The following is a 21,263-nucleotide window of genomic DNA, read 5'->3' as shown; positions in this document are numbered from 1 at the left end:
CTTTTGCTGCTTTTCCCGACACCAGATTTTTACCACATCGAATATAAAGGTAGGGACACACTCACAGTTCTGCCAGGTCAAATGCATCTCCACCTCTCTTTTCTGAAAATGGGAACACATGACGCTAGTCAAACTCCACTCCCTTTTTACTCTAAAACCCCAGTGTGCGTGTTTTAATCAGCTTCAGACAGATTTCTCAAGTGATCAGCAGATCAACCCATTGCCCCTCCAGATGTGGCCAATGGAAACACCTTGCTGTAGGTGACTGGTGTGCTCATCAGTTAAATTGATCAGCCTGCTTTGCATGCCAATTCCCTCCCTCCTGGTGCGTGTGTGTGATTGAGTGTATATTATGTGAGTGTGTCTGTGAGTGCATGAGCACATGTATGTGAGATGCATTTGGCAGGAAGGGGACACAGCTACTGGCTGCATGGCAGGGGGAGGACACACACCCCAGGCAGCATACCAGCCAGCCAGGACCAGCCATGAAGGGTGAAGTAGGCTGGATGGGTGGTGGGATAATGGAGAGAGGGACAGGGAGACAGGAGGGGAGCACGATGGATGGATGGAGCAATGGGCAGACAGCATAGTGGGGGATGGGGGACACTGAAAGTCACAGTGGAGGAGGTGGTGAAGCCACTTTCCTTTCAAAATATCAATATTTCATTTATCAGTATTTCCTTTCAAAATATTTATATTTTTGGGAGAAAAAATCAGACCGGTAAAAGCAACGGATAGTGGACAAAGAATGAACTTGAATTGATACCACCTGTTAGGTCGATGGAATATTTTCAAAGCGGCACTGGCCAATGGATCCCATCCCTAGCTTCTATAGTCTGAAATACCCTTTGCCTAGATGTGCAGATTTGGCCAGAAGCTCCCGCCTCCCATGTGGTCTATTTTTAAATTTTTTTACAGCGGATGGGTTGTCTTGTAGCATCCTCATATTAGGGATGGGTGCGAATTCTGACCACTTTGGCTCTAGCTGAATTTTACACTGTACTGCAAAGCCACCATGCTTGCTATGAACACAGCACCTTTTAGGTGATATCAGATTTGCTCCGCACTCCCCTGCATTGCTCTCTTTCACAAAGCTTTCAAAAACAAAAATGGCAACTAGCAGACTACAACCTCTCTTTCTCTCACACGCACCCTGCTTGTATACACACTTGATGCAGCTCTTTTTTCTGAAGACATTTCCTCCCCCCTCCACTGCTCCATGAATAAGAGAATGTTTCAAATAATCACACACATTATTGGTGTTGACCCAGTCAACAAGCTCTACACACAGACACACATACACCAGACGCTCTTCAAGTTTTCCCTTCCTCAAGTTGTTGTTGGCAGGCAGGGTTTTGGGAGGGGTGTGTGTGTGTGTGTGTGTGTTACGTGGGAGGGGAGGGGAGGAAGTGATGCTGCTTTGGCAAAATTTTGCTGAGAACATACCCTCTCTCTCTGGTTCTTTCTCCCCCCCCCCAATTCTCTCTCCCTTTGTGTGTGTGTGTATAAACAACTGCTCTCGATCAAAGAAGGAGGAGGTGATTATCAGGCAGCTGCCTTCCTTTCCTTTGTTAGTTGAAAGGAAAAAACCCTCAAACTTGGAACAGCACAAGATTGTAGTAAATGAATATGGAAAGCAAACAGCTGTCATTTTTAATGGAATGCAATCAAAAGGAAGACCTCAAGTGGATCCCATCCCTGCCTCACATCCAAATCAGTTCTCTCCCACATGCGATCACAGAGTGGGAGTCCAGTTGCAGGGCCATGTTTCTCCTGCTTTGTTATTTCCACCCAGCTGATCTACTGTTGCTGGTTCCTGTGTCCCACTTTCTCTCCCTTGTCTCTAATGCAGGGGCAGGCAGTCTACGGGATGTGCATTCAAATGGACCACTGGAGCCTGTCAGATGCCCTTTCCCCCTTTCCATGTGGAACCAATAGCTGCTGATGGTCACAGGGCTCCCTAACTTTCCAGGACAACTTTTCAGTCCACCAGCTTGCAAGCTTTTGGGTCCAGTTTGGCATGCAAAGGAAACACTTGGGTAACTCCCATAAAACAGGCCTGCCGTAGGGGATTTTCTAAATGAAGCTTTTTCTAACTTGATTAGCCAGTATATCTTTAAGGTTTAAAATACATGCAAGCATTGTGAGTTTCCCACCATCACTATGCAACCCCTGAACGTTGTATGAACCATTTGTGGCAGTTCCTTTTTCCTTGCGGTTTAGATTCATGCCTTCCTTCCTCTAAAGAGTTCTGCTCTTTTCCAGTTTTCTGATCTTCTTGAATTTGAAGCAAAGCACATTGGCAGACAACTGCAACATGAGCCTCCTTGTCCTGCCCTCCCATTGACCTTAAACCTGATCCGAAAGAGCCACCTTCTCTGAGAGAGAAGTTATTCATTTACCGTAATAGCCTCCTGAGTAACATCAGCCAATTGTGCCATATGGGATTCTGTGGGATTTCGAGCCACAGAACCAGCAGGAGGCTGCAGATGGATCAGTATGAGTTCCAAAAGTTGATCTTTAAAAAATATGACTGGTGTGTGGAATTAAAAGAAAAATGTTTGTGTGCCATGACAGGGAGGGAGGGGGAGCTGACGGAGAATGGTTCCTATCACTTTACTCTGCTCTCCGCTTACTGTTCTGAAGGGGAAATCTAATCTTCTCTGTTGGGAATGAATGGGGAATCTGTGGTGTAGTTGTTCAGCTGGGCCAGATATAAATGCTTTGGCTTTTACACTCAGAAATGCAAAGAAATGAAGTGCACTGGATGGAAAAAATGAGGCTCCAGTGCTGCAAAGCTGAGCTGCATCTGGCGATGGAGGAGACAGTTTGTGAGGCATGGAGGGCATTTATCACAATCCCCAGACAAGTTATTGAGCTGTCTGTGAAAAACAGGAAGGGTTCCCGCAGAATGCTGTGGTTGAGACCCTTGATTGATAGAGTGAGATGATGTAGAGCGGTCTGATGGCCTCCCTGTGAAATAAAGCAGAGGAACTCAAGGTCTTTCATGACAATCTCTGACCACAGATGAACAGCTACTTTATTACAGCAGAGAGAAAGGTTGTACCTTGCTCCAAACTCAGCCACCTTAAGATGCACACGGTTCACTTCTTCAACAACTCACTGTGTGTTTAATGTGCCATCTCTATAGGATTTAAAGGGGCAGCAGATTGCATTGGTTAAAAGTTTTGCTTCTGCCCTCTCTCCCTCTACTTCTCCACTTAAAGATAGTAACTGGAAATAATATAGTCAATCTATGCAATGGATTTACATCAACATGATGGGTGAGGTTATTCTGGGACCTGGCAGAAATATCTGGGAGCTGCATTCTAGATGCTGTGCTTACTCTGAAATCTAGAAATCGTCAGCCTCTTTGAAATGTGGGGCTTCTACCTTCAGCCATTTTAAAACACAGAGTGATATCTGAGGGACCCCATAAAGGGATCTTCCAAGGTTGGATGAATTCCAAGTGGCAGTTGCGTTGCTGCAGCAATTCCATTGTCACTGATTTCAAGAGCTCCTCCCAAGTCACTTGGGATGTTGGTGCAGAAAAGAATGTTCAAGCAAGGAAGGGAGTGCAGCACTGTTGCACATGGATAAGCAGCAACTGTTGCCTGCCCATTTCCAGCAAAAGGCTCCAGAACTACTCAGTTCATCTGCATCCATATGATTCTGTCCTTCAAAACCCCAGGGAATACTTCCACCAGTAAAGGGGGAGGGGGAATTTACCAGCATTGCACAAAGACATTGGGATTCAAACAGCCAGCTCTCACATTCAGCTGCATGCCTCTTTGTGACATCAGATGTGCCAAGCTAACCAGATCAAAAGAGGAGGGACAGCACTGAAGGCAGGAGTAGAGAAGGTGACACGGAGAGGAAAGGAGAGCTGTACCATCAGGATGCTTTTAGCCCAGGTTATTGAAGACTCTTTGAAACCTTCTAAAGGAGGGGTTTCCAAACTGTGGTCCCCAGACTACCAGTGGTGCACAAGCTTCATACAGATAGTCTGTGGCATGTCTGTGGATTTGTGGTTGAAGACAGGAGGTGGCACATCCATCATATTAGCTATTAATATTGATTTTAATTCTATTTTATTGCTTCTTTTTTCTTATATTGCATTAAGAACATAAGAAGAGCCTGCTGGATCAGGCCAAAGAAGGCCCATCTAGACCAGCATCTTGTTCACACAGTGGCCAGCCAGATGCCCATTGTGGGAAGCCCGCAAGTAGGACCTGAGTGCAACAACTCTCCCCTCCTGCAGTTTCCAGCAACTGATATTCATAAGTATAAGACTTATGAAAACTGTATGTAATGCAGTTGAGGAAATCTTAGACTGTCATATACCTCAAGACCCCAAAATAATTTTGCTTGGGATATTTAAAAGTACAGTTCCAGAAACAGATTTAGAGGAAGTGATAAATTTATTTACAGCAGCAAAAATAATTATAGTTAAAAACTGGGAGGAAGGGGGCCTACTGTGCCTTTTTTATAGAATAGACTGAATAAATACGGTCTATTGTGTTAATGATTAAATTAACACATTATCAAGTTAGCCAAACAAACAAATTTATTGAAAAATGGGCCTTATTTTTGATGTTTTGCAACAATAAGTATCAGGACAAGGTACACTACATCTTGCTTTTAATTTATTGTAATTTTATAGATGTAGTATACTTTTATTAAAATGTACAAGTTACATATTTTTAAAAAGTTATCCACTGAAGTGCAGGTTATGTTTGGATTCCTCACATGGCTAAGTTGATGTTTAATCAAAGAGATATAACATGATATTTTCCAGTGAATGCAGGTAATTGTAACAGCAGTAATTTATTGCTGGCAATTCTAGCTAAGATAATTCAATAAACAAGATTTCAATGGGGTTCTCACTGCTTGAGTTTGAAAAGACACAGGACACAGCAGACAAGACACCAATGCTGGCACAAACATCTTTGGTGCATTTTCTCTCCTTTTCTCAGTTCAGTTGGAGAAGGGCTCGGCCAGATCCCTCTGCTTGACCAGAGGAGCTCAGAAAGGCTCTCTGTCCTCTCCCTGCCTCTGGTTCTGTTCCTGATTTCAACCCTTCATGCACATAGTTCTTAAAATCCAGATGCTGGACAGCACAGCCACCTGGACCAAGCTCAAGGAACCAGACCCCCCCCATACCCCAGGGGCTTGACCTGGGAAGAAGGGGGTGTAATGAGGAATCAAATATTGGGGTTTTTTAATCTTTGATTCATCTCAGTGAACCAGAGTTTGGAAAACCTGCAACAGCAAAGATTCCTGGGAGACAGCCCCTCTGTGACCTCTGAGTACATATCTTGCAAACCTGAAAGTATAGACTTCCTGACTCCTATGGAAATTTGGGGAATGTCACCCAGTAAGAATAGGCGTTCCTTTCAAACAAAGGAAATGTTTATGATAGTCTAAGCCTTAGGAGGAGACAGAATAGCTCCTTTCAAACTAGGAGATGTTATGCATTTCTATAGCTCCTTTCAAACTAGGAAATGTTATGCATATATAAGCCTTTAGGAAGAGACAGGATAGCTCCTTTCAAACTAGGAAATGGTCTGCATAACCATTATGATAATCTTAAAGGAAGAGACAGAACACTAGGAGTTCACAGGTAGGAGATTGCAGTCATTATCTGGGAATTCCTCAAGGAATGGTTTCTGGAAAAACAACAAATTCCTTGACTGATAATCCTAAATTCTTTCATTGTTCTTATTTGTCATGTCCACATCTGCCTGGAGACTTTTACATTGGGGTCAGTTTAGTTAGGAAAAGGTATAAAACATGAGGAGTGAGAAGGGGTTGGCAGTTCCTCCTTCTAGAGGGCTCAACAGCTGCTTTTCTTATCAAGGCACCCTAGCCTCTTCAGGACAATGGCAGAGCTTCAGAGCTACGGATTTGGGTGAGAACTTTAAAATCTAGCGCTGGATCCACGAGGGCAGAGCTTTTGGCTCATGGGGCTACATACGAAAGTCTCTCTCAGTCTTGGTCTTGCAGCAACTCTCCAGGAAAGGTATACGCAACTTCTGGGCCTTTTGTTTCCCTTTTCTTTCTGTGTGGGGGAGCTTGATGTGAAAGTGTGCATACGTTTAGTCTCTTTGCTTTAGTCTATCCAGTGTTGCTGAATGAATGAAAAATAGAAAGCTGCTCATTGTTAACTGTAATTGTAAACTGCAATATTTTTCCTTGTTTCTTCTCTTAATAAAGCCACTCTTTATTTTACTTTCTGTGTATGTGTCATTGGGCTAAGGGTAAAATTATACATGCTCTGGGGGGTGACGTGCAGGTAACTCCAGCAAAAGATCCTGCGGCTCTCTTAATAGGGGAACTTGGATTTCTAGAGAGCTCTGCTCATGAGGAAGTGCAAGGTCCATTCGTAACAGGGGCACTGCTTATCCTGGGAGCAGCTTTGTAAAGTGTTGTTGTTATACTCCTGTAAGTGAATCTTCACAATGATGTCAGCCATGGCTGAGACAGAGACAAGTGAGTTTTCCCTGGCAGGGGCTAGGCTTGAGGCTAGCAATCCCAGACCTTCTGGCCAGCTCGTGACTGAAAGAGCCATGCTTGGGTATTGCACAGAGGAGAGGAGTTCCCTTCCCAGATGGTTTATAGAAAAGGAGCTCATGATACAGTGAAGACAAAATTGCAGGGAGAGGGGAATGGATAACACTTGGCAGTAGAGATGGACGTGGACAGAAGTTAGTTGCAGCAGTTGTGGCACTGCCAGCATTCAATCTCCCACTTCTGTTTTCTTGTCCATAATTTATTTTTAGAGTTTCTAGCAGAATGGATTGATTGATGCATTATGTGTAGTAGATAACAGGCACATGTGGGCAGATGCTTTGCTGAGCTTCTAAAAAATGCAAGGAGTGCATGAAGCAGAAATTTATGTGATTCCACCAGGTCACAGCATGACACCAGATCCAATTATGTACACAAGATGAACATGTTCTGAAGCAAACCTAAGTATAAAAAGCAGGATGGCCACAGACCCTGACAAGACCTCAGTTCTGCCTCCACAGTCTTTTCTTCTAAGTCCTACTCCCATACGGCCACAAATGGCAAGTAGCATCTCCCCTTTGCAGGTCCACACTGTTGTTTCTTCTATTCATTTATTCAATGTATATCACACTGTTCCTCCCAAAGGAGCCAGGGTAGCCAACAAATCAGTAATAAAACTTTTTTTAAAAAAAACCATTCTAAAAGCAGTTTAGAACATTCAAAAACAATGATCTCAGGGTTGCCAGGATAAACTGGAATGTTTTTAAATTCCTCCTGAAAGTTAATAATGAGGGAAACAGATGCACCTCACTAAGGAGGATATTCCACAAATGGAGGGTCATCACCAAGAAGACCCTGTCATGGGTCGCCAACCAGGCAGCCCCCAGTGGTGGCAGCACCACCAATGCCTCACCTGCTGATTGTGAGATGTGAGATGGTTGATACTGGGGAAGACGCTCTTTTAGGTACTGTGTTCCAAGGCATTTAGGGCTTTGTATACTAGTACTAACACTTTGAATTTGGCCCAGTAGCTTATAAGCAGCCCGTGCAACACTTTCAGGACTGGTGATACATGGTCCCACCAGGCTGCCCCACTTACCAGCCTAGCAGCTTGTATTCTACACTAGCTGCAGCCTCCTGACTTCAATGGTAACTCCCCCTCATAAAGAGCAGAAGGGTCCAGAGCGGAGTCCAAATGGGAGGTCATCAGAGTATAGACAACTGAAGCCAGGCTATTCCAGCCAATGGCCTTAGCTGATGAATCAGCCTAAGCTGGGCATAAGCACCCCGAGCCATGGAAGTTACTTGAGACTACAGTGACAAGCTGGAATCCAAGAGTATTCCCAAACTATAAACTTCAGAGGGAGTGCAACCCTTCTCAGAACAGACTGTACATGTATTCCTGGACATGGGAACCACACAGTCACAGCACTTTGTTTCCCTTTGACCCACTGCAAGACAGATATACCAAAGAATACAAAAATCTGACAACGCATTGTATAAAGAAAGAAACACATATGGAATCATAGAATCGTAGAGTTGGAAGGGGCCTATTAGGCCATCAAGTCCACACACACCCGCTCAATGCAGAAATGTGTCTCCAGTGTGAAGAGCCCACCACCTCCCTGTCATTGTCATACCACTCCTTTGTCATACCACTCTAGCAGTTAGGAAGTTTTTCCTGAGGGAAGCCAAAACCCATCGCTTGAGCCTATTATTCTGTTTCCTGCACTCTAGGATGATTGAGATCCTGGCCCTCCTCTGTGTGACAACCTTTCAGGTACTTGTTGAACAGTACCTTCTCAAGGCTGAACATGCTCAGTTCTTTCAGTCTCCTCACAAAGGGCTTTGTTTCCAGTCCCCTGATCATCCTCCTTGCCCTCCTCTGAACCTGTTCCAGCTTGTCTGCATCCTTCCTAAAGTGCAGTGTCCAGAACTGGATGCAGTACTCAAAATATATTTTGCCAATCACTGCTGTATGTGGGCCTACCCTTCTGCCTGAGTTTGGAAGCTGCAGCTGGTGCAAAATGCAGCTGCTGGGGTGCTTAGTAGACACCCAACTTCTTTCAATATGCACTGAATGACTATTAGCTACTGAGCCAAGTTCAAGTTCTATACACTCTGAACAACCAGGGACTAGGATACTTAGCAAGCCACATTCCCCAGTACAGACCAAGTTGAACTTAATGATCTTCCAATATAATCCTGCCGGTCTTCTCACTAGTTGACAGGGTGCCAGTGAGCCTTCTTGGCAATAGCACCTACCCTTAGGTAATTCATGAGACAGAGACAGTAATGACTTTTAAATAACTTTTAAAAATATGTTTACCCAAGCTTTCCTGGACTCTGACTCTTAATTTTTATTTTGTTTTGTACACTATCAGTTTTATTTGTGCTATATAGTTCCATGTTGTTTTTATCTTGTTGTCAGGAAATTTTATTGAATTTTGTATTTAATTATATTTATATAAACTGTTTGGAGATTTTTATTACGTTGAGTGGTATAATTTTTTTATAAATGTATAACTAGATAGATAATATCCATCAGGATTATTAATGTTTCACACAAACCCTGCAAAAGGAAGACACAGCCATCCACAAGCGACTTTTTACAATAGAGTCAATCTTTTAAAATTGTAAATCGCATGCCTTAGCATTCAAAATATACCGCTTCCGCATGGAGTTTGAACAACATCCTAGCAGAATCTTATTCTTTCTAATGTTTTGAATGAGCCTGGTATGGCGCCTGTACAATTGGATTTTGTGTAAAAAATACACAACAAATCTGATTTCTGTTGCATTAAGGAGTTATGTCTGGTAAAATATATGAAGCAAAAAATGAAATAAGCTGCAGCTACAGAGTCTTCCATTTTGCTTCCTTCAATACCTGACCACTAATATTAGAGAATATCAGATCAAGGTACAGTTTTAAGTGAATGTCTATGAGATGATTCAGTAGCCAAGTTAAACCACAGGTTAAATGATAGAATACAAAATTGAGTTGCAGTCCTTTACAGGAAAGGGTTGTAATACGAAACAAGGGCATAATGCATATTCCTCAGGAGAAGAGAAACTTGCTGGCAAGGACCTCAATCCAGAATGTGCAAGACTAAGGTGGTTCCATTGAACAATTGTGGCTAAGAACTATTGCCAAACCTTTCCTTTATAAGTTTGTCATATCCACCATTTAAGTTGCTTAAGTTGGTGGCCATCACCACTGCTGGTAGCCGTACAAATCCCACACACTGGAGAGGGAACCCCAAAGCCCAGAGATGCCTCTGCCTCCAGGCATGGAGGGCTAAAGACCTTTCTGGGCCTGAGAGTGGGCATACACATTCACATCAGTGAGCAACAGCAGGAGATTGACAGGACGTGGCTCAGAGTTTGAATCAGAGGACCTCAGGGGAGGGGCACTATTTGCCTAAAACTGGAGGGAGTTTGTGGGTGGGGCTTGCAGAGTACATTAAGGGCCCAGAGACCACTAGTATGGAACAACATTTAGAGTTGTCTGGCATCATACTTTGCAAATGAGAATGTCAGCACTTGGAGAAGATTTTTTTAACATGAATGAGAAAGTGGAAAATTTTACTTGCAGTGAATTGCTGTTTGCAAACTGGAGTGGAGGGCACTCTGTTGACAGGGATGAACCTCCCTCTGGGAGTGACAAGCAGGGTCCTTCTAACCAATCTTCTGCCTCTTCTCCAGTGGGAGGAGCCACCCCTCTCACCAGACCAACTGGCAGAACAAACCTCCTTGACCCCAAAAACCACAGAGGAAAACAAATACAAACTTTCCCAAACGCACAAGGAATAATAAAGCAAGAACCCAACTACAGAACCATCAGCCTAAATGGTACCTAGAGGTGACCCAGGCACAGGCCACCCAACTCACAGCACAGCACCCACCATGCAGAGAAGATGAAGTGGGCTGAGTGTCCTGTGCTCCAGGAAGCAGATAGCAATTCACAGTAAATAAAAGATTCTGCTTTTGCCAGTGGAGAACCCTCCATTAACAAGGATGTAACACAGCAGTTCCCTCTAAGGGCCAGCGTCCTCTGCGACATGCCTACGTGGAAAAATGCACTTGCAACACTCTCCTGCCAAACACAGCATGCACCCAAAGTGCTTAGAGGCCCAGGCAGCTGTCCTGCAGATGGTAATAAGGGGGACCTGCCTTGCACACCGCTCAGGCAGCCACTCCTCCCAGCGAGTGCGCAGGCACTGGGGGCCTCATAGGCAGTCCCAACACCCTCTCTTAGCCACTGAGAAATCATAGAGGTGGAAACGTTATTGTCAGCCAATGGCCCTGCATGAACTATGAAGAGAAATTCCAGTTTCCAGGAGCCCTGGGTTCTGTCCAAATAGAACGGCAGAGCACTCGGGACATCCAAGGTATGCCACTTCCTTTCCTGCAAAACAGGAATGGTTGGGACGGAATGAGGTAACCACCTCCTGGGCATGATGAAATGGTGAATGACCTTTAGTACGAAAGAGGGTTTGAGATGCAGCATCACTGTGTCAGACTGAAAAACACACATTTGAGGATCAGAAGATAGAGTGCCCAGTTTCAAAATGTGCCTAGTCGATGTGATAGCTACCAGAAATGAAGTCTTGAGGGTCAGCAGCTTAAGAGAGCAAGTTGCCATCGGTTCAAATGGCAGACCCATAAGACCCAGTTGGTCTGCCACCTGGGCAAAGACCTGAGGGTGCAATTGCCACTCTAGCTCGCTGGTGGTGGTTCTGCTGAGCCAGTCCAACATCAGGTTGTCCACACCAGCCAGATGTTCAGCTTGAAGGAATAGAAGGTGGCACTCCACCAACACACAAGTCTGTCACCCTCCAAGATCAAAGCGCTGGAATGTGCCCACCACTACCAATTCACATAGTCTTTGCTGAAGTGTTGTTGGTGTGAGCCAGCAGGTGAGTCCCCTGGACATGCGCCTGAAAAGATTTCAATCCCAGACAAATGGGTCTCACCTCCAAGCAGCTGATAATTATTTGCACCTCCCGGCCTTTCCAAACACCCTGCACCCCCCCCTATTTCCAAGGTGTGCACCCTAGCCATTAAAGGCTGGCATCAGTGGTGAGCACAAACCACTGAGAATCCGCCAGACTCACCCCTTCAAGCAGATGCCACCATTGCAGCTCCCTTCACAGCCACCTCCAATTTTGCTTATTCCATAATATGATCCTGGAAGGGGCAGAAGAAGCTGCTGAAGGGACAGAGAGGAATACTGAGCCCACGGGACCAGATCTTAACAAGACTCTGAAGAGACAACCCCCTGAAGCTGTGCCAAGGTCATGAGATCCAGTGACTGGGATGCAATTGCCAGTTTAACCAACTGCAAAACCTTCTGAACCCATTCTGGAGTCAGATACATGCCAAACTAGTCCATGCCTAAAAGCACCCCAAATGGATGAGGGCTTGCATGGGGAGTCAAGGAGCTCTTATCTAGATTGACCACAAAACCCAAGTCCCATGGACATTGAAGGCCACATGTGTATCCTGGAGATGCTTCATCCAGATACGGATGAAGACAGATCCCTCTGTTGTGCAGGTGGGCAACTAAGGCAACCAGCAACTTGGTGAACACCCTCAGGGCCAAGGACAGGCCAAAAGGGAGGGCCAGGTACTGGAAGTGGATTTTGTCATACAAGAATTGAAGGAATTTGCAGTGACTTGGCTGAAATGTGATGTGCGGATACACTTCAGAGAGTCAATGGAGGTCATCCAGTCCCACTTCCTTACTGCTGCTAAGGGTTTCCATCTTGAGCCTCTTCCTGGCCATGCTTTTGTTGAGCCACTTGAGGTCCGAGATGACCCTGATGTCACAATTTTTCTTGGTGTCCAATAAAAATACTGAATAAACCCCACACCTCTCCTGAGAGGTGGCCACTGGTTCTATTACACAAATAGCAATCGGATGTGCAATGACCTTCTTATCTGATGCTTGTTGGGCTTCTGAGAGTGTGGAGCTGGAATAAACCAGTTGTGTGGAGTCCGGAAGATTTCCAGTGCACAGCCAGCTGTGATGACACCTACCTGAGGTGTTGCTGTGCCACTTGTTTGCTACATGCAGAAGCCAAGCACCCATCAGAATCTGATCCAGACCCCTTGTCACGTCAAGTGGAAATGGTCTTCTTCACACTCTTGGAGCACTTGGAGGAAGAAGAGGAGGAGCTACCTGTCTGTTTAGAGACAGGATGTCTCCCACCAGGTCTCCCCCGGTGGACTTTGAAAGTATTGTACTCTCTGAGCTTCACAAAGCCTTTGGTAGAACGAAAGGAACTGTTTCGGTGCCCCTTCTGTACATCTTTCATAATGGAAGGAAATGCTTTTTACTTGTCTTTTGTTTCCACCAAATGTCTGTCCAGAAATTCACCAAAAGGTTGGGAGAAAAAGGGAGGGTCCCCAATTTTTGCTGAGAACCCTGATCAACTTCACATTATCTTAGACATACATTCCTCCTGGTAACTGTGGTAGCTGCCACAGATCTGGAAGAAATCTGAAGTGCATCCAAAGAAGTGTCAGGCCAAGGCATGCAAGATCTTTTTAGGGACATCTTTTAGAGGCTTGGGGACATCTTCCCTCAACTCCCATCCTCTGCCCATATATAAACTGCCTGTACAAAAATCGAGGAGGTTGTTGAGGCCCTAAAAGGAACAGCATCTACATCAAAAGTATGCAGAAGGACCCTCTCAATGCATTTGTTAATGATCTTCCAATACAACCCTGCCAGTCTTCTCAGTGTCAGTGAGCCTTCTTGGCAATAGCACCTACCCTTAGGTAATTCGTGAGACAGAGACAGTAATGACTTTTAAATAACTTTTAAAAATATGTTTACCCAAGCTTTCCTGGACTCTGACTCTTAATTTTTATTTTGTTTTGTACACTATCAGTTTTATTTGTGCTATATAGTTCCATGTTGTTTTTATTTTGTTGTCAGGAAATTTTATTGAATTTTGTATTTAATTGTTGTTATGTGCCTTCAAGTCGATTACGACTTATGGCAACCCTATGAATCAGTGACCTCCAAGAGCATCTGTCATGAACCACCCTGTTCAGATCTTGTAAGTTCAGGCCTGTGGCTTCCTTTATGGACTCAATCCATCTCTTGTTTAGCCTTCCTCTTTTTCTACTCCCTGCTGTTTTCCCCAGCATTATTGTCTTTTCTAGTGAATCATGTCTTCTCATGATGTGTCCAAAGGATGATAACCTCAGTTTCATCATTTTAGTTTCTAGTGACAGTTCTGGTTTAATTTGTTCTAACACCCAATTATTTGTCTTTTTCGCAGTCCATGGTATGCACAAAGCTCTCCTCCAACACCACATTTCAAATGAGTTCCTTTTTCTCTTATCTGCTTTTTTCACTGTCCATCTTTCACATCCATACATAGAGATTGGAAATACCATGGTCTGAATGATCCTGACTTCAGTGTTCAGTGATACATCTTTGCATTTGAGGACCTTTTCTAGTTCTCTCACAGCTGCCCTCTGCAGTCCTAGCCTTCTTCTGATTTCTTGACTATTGTCTCCATTTTGGTTAATGACTGTGCCAAGGTATTGATAATCCTTGACAAGGTCAATCCTTGACAATTAACCTGATTGTCAACTTTAAAGTTACATAAATGTTTTCTGTCATTACTTTAGTCTTCTTGACGTTCAGCTGTAGTCCTGCTTTTGTGCTTTCCTCTTTAACTTTCAACAGCACTCATTTCAAATCATTACTGGTTTCTGCTAATAGTATGGTATCATCTGCATATCTTAAATTATTATTTCTCCCTCCAATTTTCACACTTGTTCTTCTTCTGATCTGCTCCGATAATTTTTATTTTTGGCTGAGAATTATGGATATTATAATCACTATTTATTCTCCACTGGTATCAATCTTCATTCTGAACTCCATCATGATTGCCTGTTTATATTCCTTTTCAAGTGCAAATTAGGCAGATAATTGTCCATCATCAAGTTAGTGTCTCCCTCCCTCCTGCTTTCTGTCTGTTAGTTTCCTTAGATTCGTCGAAAATCCCTTACCCCTGCAATTAAATGAGCCTTGCTTATTTTAAATTAGCTATGTAATGTAATTAATGCTCACACTGTCGATGATTTCCAAGCAGATTAAAAAAAAGATTTTTTTGAGGGGGGGAATCGGAAAACAGGCATGGAGAGTTGTGACTTCTAAATCCTCTCTGCAAAGATAAAGAATACTGTGGAAATGCAGCCCATCACTAGTTGATGAGAGGGATGATTCCTCCCCCTAGGGAGGAGGCAGAAGATTGGTTAGGACGCTGCCTGTCACTCCCAGGGGGAGGTTCATTCCTATCAACAGTGCCCTCCACTCCAGTCTGGCAAACAGGTTTATGCCAATTGGGCCAGTGGGATTTTTGTGCAAAGAACAAATAGCAGAGGAAAGGATCATCTAACCCAGCCATCCCAACCCTAAACCAAGATACCTTATACCTAAAACATACAAGTGAGATTCTTCTCCTACCTTTTTTGCAAAATTTGCAAGGAAAGAAAGGAGCCTCCATTGCTCATTTCTCATGAATTAACATAAACCTGTCTGTGAAAACCAAATTGTCCACTTACTCCTGAGATTAAGCTATTGCCACTTTTCTTCCCAATTGTGGTGAAGAAGACATCCTTCTTGAATGGGGCCTTCTAGAATTCACAGTATGAGAGCCAGTGTGGTGTAGTGGTTAAGGTTTTGGACTATGACCTGGGAGACTAGGGTTGAATCCCCACACAGCCATGAAGCTCACTGGGTGACCTTGGGCCAGTCACTGCCTCTCAGCCTCAGAGGGAGGCAATGGTAAACCTCCTCTGAATACCGGCCCTATTCATAGGGTCACCATAAGTCGGAATCGACTAGAAGGCAGTACATTTATATTTTTACATTTAGAATTCACCGTGTATTCTTTACTTCCAATGCTACCCCTTCCTAAGTCTTTGAAACAAACAACATTCTAGTCAATGCAGGATAAACATGGTGAACTATGACATTACAGGCCTTGCTGGACTCACCCACGAATGCTCAGGGAGTCAACCTTACCTAACATGACAAACGTCTCATCCAAATCCAAAGTGCAGCAGCAATTCTTACATTATTATTGTTGTTGTTGTTGTTATTGTTGTTATTGTTGGTGTTATTACTATTATTATTTTATTTATATCCCATCCTTCCTCCCGGCAGGAGCCCAGGGCGGCAAACAAAAGCACTAAAAACTTTAAAGCATCATAAAAGCAAACTTTAAAACACATTAAAACAAAACATCTTTTAAAAAGTTTCTTAAAAAAAAGCTTTCAAAACATCTTCTAAGATTAAAAACATTTAAAAAAGAACGTTTAAGAACATATTAAAAAGCAATTCCAACACAGACGCAGAATGGCATAAGATCTCTTCTTAAGAGGACTGTTGAAAGAGGAAGGTCTTCAATAGGCACTGAAAAGATAACAGACATGGTGCCTCTCTAATATTGAAGGGGAGGGAATTCCACAGGGTATGTGCCACCACACTAAAGACCCATTTCCTGTGTTGTGCAGAACAGATCTCCTGATCAGATGGTATCTGCAGGAGGCCCTCACCTGCAGAGTGTATTGATCGACTGGGTATATAAAGGGTGAGATGGTCTTTCAGGTATATACATATAAACAATGCTCATGTCCCTTCTTCCCCTACTCTCAGACAAACAATAGCTGTGGTTGAAGCATCTTTAGGCTGCAATCACAAGCATGTTTACTTGGGAACAGGCTCCATTAACAGCAATAGTAGTTTCTGGTTAAATGCAAGGTTAACTGAATTCCTTTCAAGAGATTTGTGTAGAACAGGCAGGATGGGAATCCAGTATAAACAAAAGATAATCTCACACACATGTTCATTTTGGCACTATTACAATGATCAGCTGTGTCCTTTGTGGCTTAAAAATTGTAACCTTAGATTCCTGGAACAAGTGTGCTAGTCACACATTTTCATGACATGCATGTGCACACCATGAGATTATTAATTAGTTCTGACAGAGAAAGCTCACTAATACTTAGGGTCACTTAATTTTAAGGCTCAGCTAATTGGACAGAGAAAATCAGATATCACCTTATAACATAAATTCAGAATTAGACTTGCCTGCCCATTAAAAGTTACAACTAGGTCTGTAGTAAAATGAAATGATCCAGCTGTAAAACTGATCTTCACAGTGAGGATTCTTCTCTTATCAAAGCATACAGTCTCCACATTTTGTATTATGAATAGGAGCAGTAACTTTTTTAATGTAAGTCTGATCTCATTGATAAAAGATAAATATGAAAGCATTGGCTCATTTCCATATAATTTGTAGTTCACTAATGTTATCTATAAAATAACATACATCAACTGTCTCCAGTCCTATTTCTAGTACAACACTGACATCCAATAAAGAATAAAATACTGGAAGTATTGTGAACATTTACACAAAACAACACCCTTTTTGCCCATGCCTTCAATATGGAGGCGATCAACAAGAATAGCAGCACGATCTGTCTGAGAAAGCAAGAGCAGAAGGCCTGGGCCAGAGAGTCTTGCCTCAGGAAAAGGCTTCATCACCTTCACCTGCCTGAGCAGCCCACACACCAAGAAATACGACACTTACCTAGCGAAGGACGGCCTTTCCTCCTCTCTGGCTCATTGGCCAACGTCTTTCCCATGCTCTGCTGAACTTCAGCCAGCAGAGCAGCCTGAATGGCCTCAATCATCTGTCATGGATGGAGATTATTAGTGAGGAGGATGTTAGGCTGTAGTTACAAATATTCTGGTTCAGGTCCACGTCTCCTTCCCACCCGCTTTCCCATGCACAGCTTCTGGGTAGGGAGCAAGGAGGCGTCCCTGCCTCACCTGTATTCCTGAGCTTGGGGCCATCATGTTCACTGCAGAGTAGAACTGGCAATGCTGGTCTGGCCTTATCCCTGCTGCATGCTCTACCTGTGACCACTGACTTCCCATGAGCAGGGATGGGATCTGCTGGCCGGTGCCACTTCAAAAGCATTCCACTGACTTAACAGGCAGTATCCATTCAAATCCATTCTTTGGCCACTATTCATTGCTTTTACTGGTCCAATTTCTTTTTCTGCCCCCAACAATTAATATTTTGAAATAAACTATCAATATTTTGAATTATTTATATTTTGACCGTGTCCTCCTCTGCTATTATAGGCTTGGCTTGCTTCTTCCCTGGTTGGAGTGGGGGAGGGAGGGAGTGGGGGAGAGAGAGAGAGAGAGAGAGAGAGCGCTGCTGTGCTGTGCTATGCTAGACTGTGAGTAAAATCAATAAAAGAACTATATATTCAAGGGAATATTCAAGGGGGAAAATGTGATGTCAAGGGAAAGCCACTGAAATTCGGAGCAAACAGGATTGCTCCACAAAGATGGAGAATATGCGGAGCACTGAAAAATCCAGTGCTAAATCTGAATTCAGCTCAGTTCCTACCCATCTCTATGCATGAGGCACGTTCGCAAATTCTTTTCAACATGCCAACGGTCAGCATGCAAAAGGTGGGCAAAGGAATGCCAGCCAGTCAAGAAAGCCCAAGCCACTGTTTCTAAATGGTTCTAAATGTCAGAGCATATTAAGCATGCAGAACAGTAAGCATTTCCTACCTCTATGGATTGGTCTTTCCATGAAGAAATAAGTTTGACAAGTGAACTGTTCTCCAGTTCATGGGCAGGAAACCTAAATGGGTCTGAAAATATATGAAGCATTCTTAGTCAGACAGTATATAACAATGCACCAGGTCTCTCTAAAATGGAACCACTTGTCTTGATGGCTGCGTCAGAGATGACGGAGAGCTGAGAAAAGAGGTTCCAAGGGCCCTTCATTGACACACTAAGCATTTACAACTAAATAGGAAGCTTGTACACAATTTAACAATCCCAGTATTGTTGACTATGTTTGAAACTTCTGTTTGCAATATATAGTTCACTTTAATTTAATCCATGTGATGATACACATATCAAATCACATTTAACTGAAGTTCCAGATTCCCCAGTTTTGATTTCCAAGGTCTGTCCCCTGAAGAAAATCCATCCTGTGGTGTAATATAATATGCATTACGGTCTCCAATGTACTTACATACATAAATGTAGCTTGGTTAAGAATGCAGAGTATCAATTTCCCCTGCTTTGAAAAACCGATATCTTATTTTTAGTCTTTATTACCAATAGCTATTTTTCTTATCAGGAAAGGATTAAGGATATAGCTAAATGAACCATAAATCATCCACATTAGCTATATAAAGCTACATGGGAAAACAGCAGTAAAGGATACCTTGAGGATGCTGGACTGCTAATGGAGCTGATGTGGAAAAGAGAAGGAAGAAGAGAAGGGGGGCATCTACAGAGGGAACTGCGTAGCAGAGCACAGGGCTTGCATGCAGACAGTCCCATGCACCTCTAGTTAGAGCAATCAAACTAGCAGTGATGGGGAGGAGGTCTGCCAGTCGGAGGCGGCGGCAATGCTGCACCAAAAGGACAAGCATTCTGACTCTGTATAAAGCAACGTCCTTATATAGTTTTTCTATCAACAAGATAAGCCGAGTGCCTTTATTAATCCTGTGATTTCTGGCTCAGAGTGACACAAAGAGAAAAATACTCTTTAAATATTTTAAATATTTGAGAGGACCTTACCATGTCACAATGACCAGATGAAGGCTTCAGCATCAGCAACCCACCCCCAGTATTTCTCTGTTTACCATCTAGCCCAGGCAAGACAAAACCTTTTCAGCCCAAGGGCCACATTTTCTCACAGGCAACCTTCTGGGGGCCTCATCTCAATGTTAGGGAGGCCCAGAGGCAAAAGTGGCAAAGCACAGATGTAAGTCTTAAGTCCGTACAGATGTACTACATTCCAGCCACACACAGGCCAGCAGTTTCTCCATGCACACAGTTCTCCATCCTAGGCAAGCATTAAGGTATTAAAAGAGATCAAGGACACATTCCGCCAGAGAAAAGCCATCGAGGAGGAAGTGGAGTAGAACCAGAAGCGTGTCCTCTGGGGTGAGCCTCCTCAGGACCAGAAAGAGTGGACACAAGGGCCACATTCAGTCACTGACCTGAGGCTCCCCTAGCAGTCATTAGGAGTTTGGTGCCAAAGTGTCATCGATATGCAGGTCTAGTTCTCCACAACATCTGAGTCAGGAGGTACAGCAGTGGACTGGAAGAGGGCCAGTAAACTGCGGTTGAACCCTGGGAAGTCAGAGGCACTGTGGGTGGGTGGATCCAGTGTTCAGGAGATTGGCCAATTCCCTGTTCTGGATGGGACTGTACTCCCTCTGAAAGCATAGGTTCATCACTGGAGGGTGCTGGATCCACCTAGGGAGCCTCAGTGCTATTAGTGCTGGTATGCCAATTACCAGCTATTCTTAGACAGATAGCCTAGCTGTGGTGATTCATACACTGGTAACCTCAAGACCTGACTATTGCAAAGCTCTCTATGTGCTTTTGGTCCTTGCGCTAGGTCCAGAATCTCTAGCTGGTGGAAAATGCTGCAGCTAGACTATTAGTGGGTACAGACTACGGCCAGTCCATAACTCCGATGCTTAAGAGCTTGCACCTGCTCTGCCCATATGTTACCAGACCAGGTTCAAGGTTCTTGCATTCATTTATCCTTGAACCACTTGGGTTCAGGATACCTTAAGGATCGCCTGATTCCTTATATCCCTGCCCGATCCCTGATATCTTCTGGGGAGTCTCTGTTGGTGATCCCCATGGCTCAGATGCACCATGTATCCCCCAGGAGCTGTGCGTTCAGTGTTGCAAGGCCGACTCCGTGGAATGCCCTCCTGGCTGAGACCAGACGGCATCCCCACTCCCTGCTGAATTTTGGCTGCTTGACAAAAATCCTTTCATTCCAATAGATTTTTAAAGTAAGTTGTATTATGCCTATATATGGAACGTTTTTGTTTTGTTACATTTACCTGTCATTTTTGTTTGTTTTAAACACAATATTTGATTGATAAATTGTTTCACTGATAGTTCTGGAAACCTCTTTATGGCCATTTATGGTGAAAAGTGGTCTTTAAATATTAAAAATAAAATAAACAAGTAAATATTTGGAGAACTTGAAAGCCTGCACATTTTGTGACATTTTGGTTGGCCTAATAAAGCTATTGCCTTAATATGGATTTTAAAACATAATTATAGCATACTGTAGGAAAAATCTTGTTTTCAGCTTCAGTAGCCCAGATGTCTGTCCTCTTCCACGAATGAAACCCAGGCTTGGCAGGCAGGATACTCTACTATGTAAATGTGAACTAGCTTAAAGATTGCTCCAATTTGGGCTTAACTAGAAAATAGGTTATCAGGTTTAACCTAATTTGCCTTTTTCCTCATTTACTTCTGAATTTATCTATCTAAATGAAAAATATCTAAAACTGGAAACCTGAAGTTAAACCACGAGGCTTTATTTAGGGGGATCTTGCCCATGCAACAGTTTTGCTGGGAAAAGAGCTACCTTTAGATATCCCCTTTAGGATAATGCAAGTTTGAACTGTCCATGTGTTGAAATTTGGATGGTGGTGTCATCATCCTGTTTGTAACAGCACTGAAAATGATTTATTGATCCAGCACATTTCAAGTTCACCAACGAGTGGACAAGAAATATTTGATGTGCCTCATAGCAATGTTTTGGGCACATGGCTTGGCTGCCCCCCCCCCACAGCTGTGAATAGCTGGAATGATGATGCACCTGAGCTTTATATGCAAGTACAGACACCTGGTGTATCCAGAG

The 21,263-nt window shown here is 43.5% G+C and overlaps 2 protein-coding genes across 2 annotated transcripts in view; both read right to left on the bottom strand.

Annotated features, from left to right (window-relative positions):
* LOC133369826 (WD repeat-containing protein 72-like) overlaps positions 1-17,393 on the bottom strand; it is a 39,435-nt gene extending 22,042 nt beyond the window's left edge. Inside the window, exons 1-2 of the mRNA XM_061595482.1 lie at positions 17,375-17,393; positions 17,133-17,235 (exon numbers count right to left, since the gene is read on the bottom strand). Coding sequence (XP_061451466.1) covers positions 17,133-17,235 — 103 coding nt within the window. The 5' untranslated portion in view covers positions 17,375-17,393. The remainder of the gene's footprint in view (positions 1-17,132; positions 17,236-17,374) is intronic.
* Positions 17,394-18,821: 1,428 nt separating this feature from the next.
* The window catches only part of WDR72 (WD repeat domain 72), a 118,255-nt gene continuing 115,813 nt past the window's right edge, over positions 18,822-21,263 (bottom strand). The window contains exon 16 of the mRNA XM_061594949.1: positions 18,822-18,830. Coding sequence (XP_061450933.1) covers positions 18,822-18,830 — 9 coding nt within the window. The remainder of the gene's footprint in view (positions 18,831-21,263) is intronic.

The sequence above is a fragment of the Rhineura floridana genome, chromosome 14, assembly GCF_030035675.1.
Source record: "Rhineura floridana isolate rRhiFlo1 chromosome 14, rRhiFlo1.hap2, whole genome shotgun sequence".
NCBI classification, from domain to species: domain Eukaryota; kingdom Metazoa; phylum Chordata; class Lepidosauria; order Squamata; family Rhineuridae; genus Rhineura; species Rhineura floridana.
The sequence above is the reverse complement of the archived record's forward strand: the minus strand, read 5'-3'. Positions and strand labels throughout refer to the sequence as shown.